General features: G+C 43.2%; 1 protein-coding gene across 1 annotated transcript; it reads left to right on the plus strand.

Annotated features, from left to right (window-relative positions):
• Nucleotides 1-4,327: 4,327 nt before the first annotated feature.
• On the plus strand, nucleotides 4,328-7,070 carry ARL4A (ADP ribosylation factor like GTPase 4A). Its single transcript, XM_060248581.1, has one exon. It carries the CDS (start codon nucleotides 4,628-4,630, stop codon nucleotides 5,228-5,230), a length of 603 nt encoding a protein of 200 aa, XP_060104564.1. The 5' UTR covers nucleotides 4,328-4,627; the 3' UTR covers nucleotides 5,231-7,070.
• The last annotated feature ends 3,667 nt before the right edge of the window (nucleotides 7,071-10,737 follow it).

The following is a 10,737-nucleotide window of genomic DNA, read 5'->3' on the forward strand; positions in this document are numbered from 1 at the left end:
TTGGAGACTGGATTGCAATGTTAATCAATTAATCTCATCAAGAGAAATCCGTTTAACCACAATATTAAGCTCTTCCGTCTTCTTCCATTCAAGTATTGTTCTTCCTGAAGAGTAAATTAGATTTCTACTTGCAATACTTTCAAAATCAAAACAAAACAATTCAGGAAATATGTGAATGATCACAGAAGCATTCAACAGACATTGTGCAGATGATGCAAATGTAAATTTGATCATCCGTAAAACCTTGTAGACCAAGCACAAAATTTTGCCATGAAAAAAGGCTTTAAAAATACTAAAATCCAAATGGGTTCATTCTAGGAAATATTTGATTCTAAATTGATTAAATTGTAAATTAAACTTTTATATTCATAGTTTTCTTTTATGACAGTCTGAAAGTCCTTTTGCACTTTTGAAGAGCTTGACATTCGGAAGAGCATCAACTATTTCTGGTAATCAACCAACTTCTGCTCTTATTATCGTTATTTTAAATGCAATTGATAAGAGGCATGGGTCTGTATGTCGTTATTTCTTGAGTTGGACCTATTTCTTGAGTCAGACTTACAAATGCCCCTTAGGTCCCTGTAATCGTTTTCTGGTCATCTGCTGCTACTGTTGGTGGCAAGCTGGGGCTAGAGTTGCCAGATCCGACTCAAGAAATATCTGGGGAATTGGGGGGTGGAACCAGGAACAAGATTGTAACAAGCATGATTGAACTCCAAAGGGAGTACTGGCCATCACATTTAAAAGGACCACATGCCTTTTAAACGCCTTCCCTCCATTTGGAAATACTAAATGATAGGGGCACCTTCTTTTTGTACTCATAGAATTAGATTCCCCTGGTCCAATCTTTTTGAAAATTAGGGGGTGTTTTGAGAAGAGGCACCAGATGCTATGCTTAAAATTTGGTGCCGCTACCTCAAAAAAGCACCCCCAACAGAGCTCCTGATACTCACAGATCAATTCTCCATTATACCCTATGGGCACTGATCTCCATAGGGTATAATGGAGTGCCCAGCAGACATTTCCCTCCCCCCCACTTTCTGATAACCCTGAAGTGGGGGGAGGGCGTCTAAACCAGGGAATCCCCTGCCTCCACCTGGACTCTTCCTACCAGAGTTCAAGTACCCCTTTCATCTCATAGCTGAGACCCAACTGCCCCATCCCCTGTGCTAGATGTCACAACAGCATCACATTTTTCTTGTAACATCACTTGGTGATCCACTTGTTGTAGAGTCACCAAGTCTAGGATGGCCAGGCTGCTTCTCCACTTACATGATCTTCACACCAATGTTCTACAGTTTGCTGTTTAAAAGCTGAACAAAAACAGGGAGGAGCTGCACTCACTGTGGGAGATAAAAACACTGCAAACCCGGTTTCAAGGTATAGCTAAAAGCATTTTATTAAGACCTGCAGACTGTTGAACTCAGTTGAGAATGACATTATTATTCATGTAAAAATACTTGTACCAGTATCAATTAAACAACAAATGTCTAAAAAAGAAAGCAATATGTCAGCTCCCAAACCATGTTTGAGTCATATACACTGAACTCTTGCAGCTGCAAGGATGTCCTGGATTGTTTGTTTTGCCTCATCCAACACAGGTTGGAAGCACACCTAATTCTCAGGAGTGTCTATGTTGCGCAGTGAAGTGACTCACAAGTCCAAAGTCTAACAAAGCTAAGAAGTTACTTGGGCGGTTTTAGAAACGGAATCTTGCAATCACAGGTTCTTGGATGATCAGTTAAATGAGAAAAGATTAAGTATTTTTAAAAAATTGAAAGCGATGACAAGATGCTACAGCACAAGCACAGACCCAGAAAGGCTGAGCAGGGGTGGGGTGGTGCATGCGCTTGTAGACGGTCCCCACTCAGCCCCTTCCCTGCTGCCCTCTGCCTGCAGGCCACCAGGATGAATGGCGAAGTGGACAAGGGTGGCAGAGAGACAGATGGCAGCAAGGGCAAGCATGGCAGCAGTGGGAAAGGAAAACCGGGGTGGCAGGGCACCCACTGCCTTCCCCTGTGGTCAGGGGACATCTTAGGCAGTGTTCCCGCTAAGCTGAGTTAGCGTGAGCTAGCTCACAGATTTTTAGCCTCCAGCTCACACATTTTTGTCTTAGCTCAGGAAGGATAACTGCAGAGCACAATAATTTATGCAGTAGCTCACAACTTTAATGCCAGTAGCTCACAAAGTAGAATTTTTGGTCAGGACTCTGCAGCTTAGAGGGAACATTGGTCTTAGGTGGCTGCCTACGTAGCCTACGAGGTTGTGCTAGCCCTGCCTGGGGCTGCCATTCCAGTCCCAAACTACATCTGCTACTCCCAGTGGCTGTTATTGCACTCTGGGGCTGTCATTACAGCCCTAGAACACTTTTACTACTTCCAGTGGCTGTCATTCCACCCTGCAACCTGTCATTTCTGTCCCAGAACACATCTGCTACTCCCAGGAGCTGTCATTCTACTCTGAGGGTTGTCATTCTAGTCCTAGAACACTTCCAATACTCCCAGTGGCTGCCATTCTGCTTGGCAGCAGCACCATTCCAGTGACAGAACACTTCTGCTACTCCCAAGTGCCCCCATTCCACCCTGAGGACTTTCATTCTAGTCCCAGAACATGTTAGCTACTCCCTGGGGCCATCATTCCACTTGGGGAGGAGGGGGCCTGTCATTCAGTTCCCAAAGCACTAATTCTATTTCAATTGAGCCCATCCAAGTTAACTGGCATTATTGGCTCCCATTATCTCTAATGGGCCTTCAAGGCTCTCCCATTGTTTCCAATGGGCAATGCTATCATTCTTTTTTGCACATTCCTCCAAGTTAAAGTGGATGAAGGGAAATCTTTCCCTCTTCTGCTTGGAAATCCTTCATTGGGCAGCTGCAATTAAACCAGCAACCAAACATAAATCCCAGGGGTTGTATCCTGTATGTCAGCAAGGAGTTTTTTTTTAAAGGAATCCTGCGCTTTTAAAAGAAGCTGGCTGCTGTTTCTCCTCCTCCCCCTCCCCCTTTTAAACCTGCTTTATGCTGGTTTCAAATCTCCTGTTACGCTTTGTCTTGTTCTTGAAATAAAACACTCGGAGTATAATGCATAACAGAAAACCGGGAGATACATTTACCAAAAAAATAAAAAAATTACTACGAGGAAATTCAACAGGGCAAGCCTTGACAACGATGTAAACTCTTCAGCTGTTCAATATTGCCTCTTTGGACGTGACCGTCTCGAAACTTCCCATCGTGGCCCCTCAGTTTTTCCGTCTCCATCGAATGTTAAGTGGACTATTTCAGATGAAAGCATGAGGAAAAACTACGCAGGCATACGACACAAAACACGGAAAAACGACTGCTGACGTTTTATAAAAGGGGGCGTGGCCAAAGCAAGGGTTTCAGTTGAACTGACTGACACGCGCCCAGCAACCCACACGACTTGATATACTGCCTGGGGAGAGCGCGTGGAATACGATCTGAGGCTGTGGAGCTCGCGAGGTAGGCGTGACTACTAAGCCACGTTGCAACCTCGTGAGGGCAGAGCGGGGCGGTTGCTCAACGCCAGCCTCTGAGCCCGAGGGCCCTTGCGGGCGTCATTTAAATTGGATTGATTTAAATTGGGTTGCTAGGATACGTGTGCGCAAAGCGGGCCAATAGGAAGGATTTCCCGGTATTATGACGTTCTGCCTGCATGTAGGAGGCGTAACGGAGATTCTTGTTGAAGCGTTACAACTCAGACGAACTTTCCGTAGTAGGGTCGTTTGATTGCTGCGCGCTTCTTTCTTTCCCAGTGGGAGGGGCCTTTGGGGAAAGAAACGGTGCTTGAACAGATGTTTCTAGGTATCGTTCCCATGGCTACAGGTGGGAGGTGGGCAGGAGGGCGTGGAAGAAGTGAATAGAAACCCCCAACCGACTACGTGTTGTCTTGAGAGTAGAGGCTGCTGCTAGGGGGCGCTGGACGGAGACTGACAGCGTTCTGGTTGTGTCCTGTCAGGTAAGGGACTGGGCCTGTGCTGCTGGAGGAAGAGTGGTCAAACGACAGGACCCGACATCCTTTGCGGGTTAAAGTGAACAGGTTCTACATGGGGTGGGGGAGAGAGGAACAGACTAGAGTAAGGTTTTCTTCCTCCCGCCTTCCAGCAGCTCAGCGATAACCAATGGCGACGGGGTTTAGGCGGCCAGCTGCCGTCGAGTGGCGGCTTGTGGGGCCAATAGGGAGCGCGGGCTACTCGGCGTAGGCCCGCCCTCTTCTCGCTCTTCTCTTTGCTTGCCTGTGCCCCGCCCACCGCAGCTCTCGCCGTCCAATGGGAGGCGCCGTTGTGTGAAAGAGGCGGGGGAGCGTGGGGTTAGGTGGTGAGCGAGGAGGCGCGGCGGGGCCAGAGGCTAGCGTTTCGCGCTGCGGCGTTTTCGGGGCTTGCAGGCGAGGTGGCTGTGTGAAGGGCGGTAGCGGCGCCACTTCTCCGCGAGGTTCTCCCCTCCCCCGCCGGTCCTCTGCGTCTGACCCTGCGCTTGTCTCGTTGTCAGGAGGGGCTCGTGAGTAGGAGTGTGAGGCCGGCGGCGAGCAGCGGCAGCGAGCGGGCGGCTTGAGGCAGCGGCGGCAGGCGGGCGTCTGGTGCCCCCTGCTCGCCTCGGGCTCCTCCCCTGAGATGGGGAATGGGCTGTCGGAGCAGACGCCGATTCTTTCCAGCCTTCCTGCCTTCCAGTGCTTCCACATCGTGATCCTGGGGCTGGACTGCGCCGGCAAGACGACGGTCCTCTACCGGCTGCAGTTCAACGAGTTCGTCAACACCGTCCCCACCAAAGGCTTCAACACGGAGAAGATCAAGGTGACGCTGGGCAACGGCAAGACGGTCACTTTCCACTTCTGGGACGTGGGGGGCCAGGAGAAGCTGCGCCCCCTCTGGAAGTCCTACACGCGCTGCACGGACGGTATCGTCTTCGTGGTGGACTCGGTGGACGTGGAGAGGATGGAGGAAGCCAAAACGGAACTGCACAAAATCACGCGGATCTCGGAGAACCAAGGGGTGCCCGTGCTCATCGTGGCCAACAAGCAGGACTTGAGACACTCGCTGACGCTCTCCGAGATGGAAAAAATGCTGGCCACAAGCGAGCTGAACACCTCCACTCCCTGGCACCTGCAGCCCACCTGCGCTATCATTGGGGACGGGCTCAAAGAAGGACTGGAGAAGCTGCACGATATGATAATTAAGCGAAGGAAGATGCTGAGGCAGCAGAAGAAAAAGAGATGAGCTACTGGGGCTGTGAGAGTAGCTCCTTGTCAGCATTTCACTAAAACAGTTTCCAGCGCCTGGCCTGCTTGTCTGGATCCTGTACAGAGGAACTATTTAACAGTTAGCCTGATGGGAAGCTTTGGAGACACAGGCCACTGGTTCCCCCTCAAGTTCTTCAGCACTACTACTACGTTTTTTTAAAAAAGAAACAAAAACAAAACTCCCCTGTTACATAGTACAAAACGATCAGGAAACAGATGGGTGGGTAAATGTGACCTGGATATCTTAATGGCCAAATAAAACAATGAAGAGTGTTCTGCTTGGTGGTGTAGTCATATGCTTGAGAGTGCCTTTGCAAGGGATTTGCATTTAAGGCATTAGGTGTTTTCAAACTACTGCTTGTATAAATGGAGTGTAATAGATGAAGATATGCAGCTTTAAAATAGTATCCTTTAACATAACGTGGAGCTAGGAAACCATTATTTAAGGAGGCTGTGAATGTGGAGGGTTCTTATATGAAAGGTTGGCTGTATGGTATGCTTTTTAAACTGGTCCTCTTAAAATATCACTTTGCACTCTGATGATTTGAACTATCGATATTGTGGTGGTCATGTTATCAGAAGCTTAATAGATGGAAAAGTTGGGAATATGTAAGAGCATGGATGAGTTTCCTGATAATATAGCATGTCTTGGTGTGTAGGGTTATTTTTGTTTTTTTTTTTAAAAAAAATAGCCGTGCATTGATTTGTTATGCAGTGCTACTCTGGGTTTGAACCATACTTGATTGTTGTAGGAGGAAAAGTATGCTGTCCAAGAAAACCTTGAACAATTAAAGGCAAAACTGAATTGCTACCATAAGGGACTTGGGTTTCAGAATTCTTACAGTGCAATATTACCTTTAAATGAAATTGATGGCAATAAAATTTGATCATAATTAATTGAAAACAAAGCTAAATTTAGTAGAACACATGCAATTTCCATGTTCCCAGTACTGCCAGATTTCTTTTTAATATTCTTGCAGTACTTTTAGGAATGTATTGAAGCTTTATACACTTGAAACACTTGGACACTGTGGAAAAATAACAAAGTTTAAAGATGACCTGTGTCTGCTCTAATTATATTTTAAGCTTGTTTACAGTCATGCAAACAGTGTTAACTGGGTGGGACAGTATATGATTAGAAAGGGGCTCTTTTTCTTACTGGTATAGGTTTTTTAAAGAATTCTTTAGGCAATTTAGGTAGCAGGCTAAAGGGCTAAAGCAAAGCCTCTCTTACTCTACTGGTGCTGTGAAAAGTTATTAGAATACTTCCACTGTAAAATGAAAGAACTGTGACATAGGAACAAGACTTCCTTCTCTTGGCACAACCAATAAAAGTTACTGGGTTCTCAGTTAGAGAGAGTAACTACAGCTCTGAATGTCAGTAAATAAAACTTATTGATACTTGTATAAAATCAAATTTTATAGCCAGAAACTGCTTAGAAGGTAACCAAAAATGCACTTTAGTGTTTTCAAATACTGAAAGTGACAGCTTTTTTAAAATATGAAATCCTGGTCCTTTTTGAAAGAATTGAAGTAGCTTCCAATGGAGCTTTTGTATGTTGGTTATATGTACCTGCACTAGTGACATTGAAAGTCACTTAATGTCTATATTTATAGAAATGTGGATAACTTCTTTAAACCTCAAACCCAATTCCAAATGTGTCATCAAACAAGTGGATAGATCATTTTACTATGTGCACATCCTGCTTTTTATCAGAATTGTCTGCATGAAACTGAACCCTTTTTCATGTGAGATTTGTAAACGTGACAATGTTATAAATCACAGGTATCTCATTAAAGACTTAATGGCAACTTGCTGTATGTTTGACAGGAATCTGTTTATGGTTCAAGTTACTTTTGTTTACCTTCTGTGTTGGTGGCTGTGAGTATTTAATTTAAATGCCTCACATTTGTGAGTGTTTCATCCAGTGCTGTAACAAGCAAGATGATACTTCTCTGTATCTTGGTTGTCCTAGTTAAGTTACATTCTTTATAACTACTTTTGCATTCTGAGGCCTGAAGCACACAGTCAAATGCAAACTGTAGGCAGTTACTACTGGTATATCCTTTGTAGAATATGTTGTTCTAGCACAGTAAGTATTAGTGAGTAAATAAGGTTGTATGCTCCATTGGATGCATTGCCATTGATAATAGATGGCATTAACTGTGCACTCTTGTCTTATAAGAGTTAAATGTAAGATAAGAGACAGTGATACTTAGTTGGGACTGTGATGCTATCACAGATGGTAGTGTTCTTCCATGCATAATTTCTGCTGGACTATTTAAACATTCTCTTGTTGATAAATGGGAAGTATTTATATTTGCCCCAGGTACTTCTAGATTTGTCCTGTGTACTTAAGTGGTTTTAATTTTGACAATTAGATTCTTACTGTTTTTCTTTGAAATGTGCTTGTGCCTGTGGAAGCATTTCAAGGGATGTTTTCACTCTTTATAAAAGTAAAGGCTCTTAAAACACAGGCCGCATAATAAAAATGAATTTTTGAACATCTAGGTAGTTTATTAAAGCAGTGGAATTCTGCTGTGGTGTTGGAAGACGTGAATGTAGCTGATCTAGAGCCAACAGCCTGCTGTGTACTCACTTTCCATGCTTAGTGCTCCATTTCAGAGTTTGTTTTAGCACAGTTGAGTCTTTTAAAGCAGTAAGACATTTTAGGGAAGTTGTTTGGTAGTCTGTATTCACTTAATCCCCCCCCCCCCAAAAAAAAAATTGGCCTTGGAGATTATGGGAAATAATGTAGCTTTCCATTGCTATTTAGAGAAGTAGGTAGCAGAAGGCAGTTGCTTCCTAGTTAAGTCCACTCACCCAAAGGTCAGGCTGGTAGAATCCTTTCAGTAAAACGGCTGTGAAGAGAAAGAAAACTCAGCTGAGAAATAATTAATACATGGAGAAAATCTCTCCTTTCCTTCCCTGGAAGATCTTAATGTAGATTGAAAGAGTTAACTTTGTGGGTCACAGGTGATTCTTTATCAGCTGTGGTTCCTGAGTTGTAGTCCTGAGACATTAGGAGTGAAGAGAGTGGTGAATTTTCTGTCTGCTTTTAGATAGCAGTATATTATTCACTTCACTTGGCTTGCCCACCTTTTCAAGAGCTCAGTACAATTTAATACACATATCTCTTGATAGTCTCGTGCCTATTATATAGTTGTATTTTAATTGAGTTTGTATTAGTATGCATATTCTGATCCACAAAGACTTTATGATCAGAACTATAGTTCTAGCACAAGTGTAAGAAGTAATACACACAGATGTGCATACTCTAGATATTTAACATAGCTCCACAGTGTGAGAGTGAAGTTGGGACATTTAGAATTAGAATATCCTCTGTTTTTCAAACTCATGAAAGCATCAGTAATGAAGGTTACAGCTGCTTTCAGGTGGGTAGCCATGCTGGTCTGAAGCAGCAGAACAAACTTTGAATCCACTGGGTATACAGCTGCAGAATTTCTTCCTGATGTCTTACCCTAGTATGGGATGGGTGTTCAGGAAACTCAAGCATGTAGATATTACCTAGGGAAATTGGTAGTCAGTGTTTCACTGGAAATACCTGAACAATTTTCCTGAGAGCAGTAGTTGATATGTAGAGTCATAGACACCTAATTGTGAGAAAAGGCTATGATGGCAGTGAGTATACTCGTGCAAGCATCTGATAGAATCATACAATCACAGAGTTGGAAGGGGCCATACAGGTAATCTAGTCCAACCTGCTCAATGCAGGATTAGCTTTAGAGCACCCATGGCAAGTGTTTGTCCAGCCACTGATTAAAGACTGCCAATGAGGGGGAGCTCTCCCTAGGTAGCTGATTGCACTGTTGAACAATGCTTACTGTACAAATTTTTTTCCTATTTCCTGATATTTCACTTAGCTGCAGGTATTTAATTTCAGTATAGTTTCAGATGTTTAAACATTCAGTCCTTTTGTATTCATTTTCACTGGCTAATCTGCATTTATAAATTTCTGTGGGTAATTCTTATTGTTAGCTTTTCAACAGTTTATATGGCTTTAAAAAGCTGCATTCCTGTAATATATGTTAACATACCAAATGTATAAATTGTGGCTGAACAGAAATAGCTAAAGCCAACATGGAATGTACACAGATCAACCTGAAAGTACGGTATGTTACCTAACCTCAAATACAGTTGGGGACAGTCAGGTTCAGTAGTGGGTTTGCACGTATGCAGAATACGTTTTGCACGTTTGAGGACACAAGTCTGATGCATGGGATCTGGGCAAAAATCTTATTATAACTGCTTATTTTTCAGTTGCTTAATCCTCATTAGGGTGATGTCTATCTTATTAAAAGTAGTGTATGGAGGATACATTTTGGGATGGCTCACAGGCTGCATCAATGCAGTGGAAAAACATATTGAATAGGAAAATGTATAGTGTATTCTTTATAGTGAGGGCAGTATGCCAGAGATAAATCTGAGGTTATGCTCTGTAATAAGCACTCAGAAGGGTAATTTGACTAGAAAGGTCCTTCCAACCTTTGGTTTTCATTTAATAGTCAAGAACTTAACAAGTGAGGCATGGGAAAATGTGCACTAATACCACAATGTGATAGGTCAGGTACTAGCAAAAAAGGCATCTTGTATAAGATGCTGATATTATCAAAAAGTCATACTTGATGGCAATAACTTTTTGTTAAGTGGGGTGACATAGCAGAAACAGCAGGATGAATTGCCACTGTGCGTCTGAGAGGTCATGGTGGTAGTTGTCTAAATGGGGTGCAAGGTGTGTATTATACAATTCATAATGTTGTGGTCAGAAATAAGACCAGGTGGAGGATGAACATGTGGAAAACAGAAAGAGGGAAAGAAGGAGAAAAGGCTGATCTTGTTAACATCACTTCAACCACAGAGGGTATGCTTCACCAGCTAAAAAGATGCAACCCAATTCTAGGAAACCCACAGCAACATAACTGTACAACAGGGGCAAATGGAGCTATTTGTCTAGACTTTTGTTGATGTGATTATATGTCCACCAGCTGCATAAAAACAATGCAAGTTAATACTAAGAATTGTATTTTTAGGGAGAAAAGTCCGCACCAGGAAAGGAAACAGAAAAAGAAATTTAAAAAAAAACCTGTACTAACTGCCAAATTTGTATTTTAGAATCTGTATTTTCTAAGAAAGTTAAGAGACCACCATGAAGGGAAAATAATTTATGAGTGAACATATTTTGCTGCAAGGTATGTAAGTATTATAATGTACCCAGGCTTTGTTCATCCTCCACCTGGTCTTATTTCTGACCACAACATTATGAATTGTATAATACACACCTTGCACCCCATTTAGACAACTACCACCATGACCTCTCAGACGCACAGTGGCAATTCATCCTGCTGTTTCTGCTATGTCACCCCACTTAACAAAAAGTTATTGCCATCAAGTATGACTTTTTGATAATATCAGCATCTTATACAAGATGCCTTTTTTGCTAGTACCTGACCTATCACATTGTG

Source organism: Heteronotia binoei, chromosome 10, assembly GCF_032191835.1.
Source record: "Heteronotia binoei isolate CCM8104 ecotype False Entrance Well chromosome 10, APGP_CSIRO_Hbin_v1, whole genome shotgun sequence".
In the NCBI taxonomy this organism is placed as follows: Eukaryota; Metazoa; Chordata; class Lepidosauria; order Squamata; family Gekkonidae; genus Heteronotia; species Heteronotia binoei.

Bases quoted from the DNA above. Each gene is read 5' to 3' on its own strand.
- ARL4A (XM_060248581.1), top strand. From the start codon at position 4,628: ATGGGGAATGGGCTGTCGGAGCAGACGCCGATTCTTTCCAGCCTTCCT.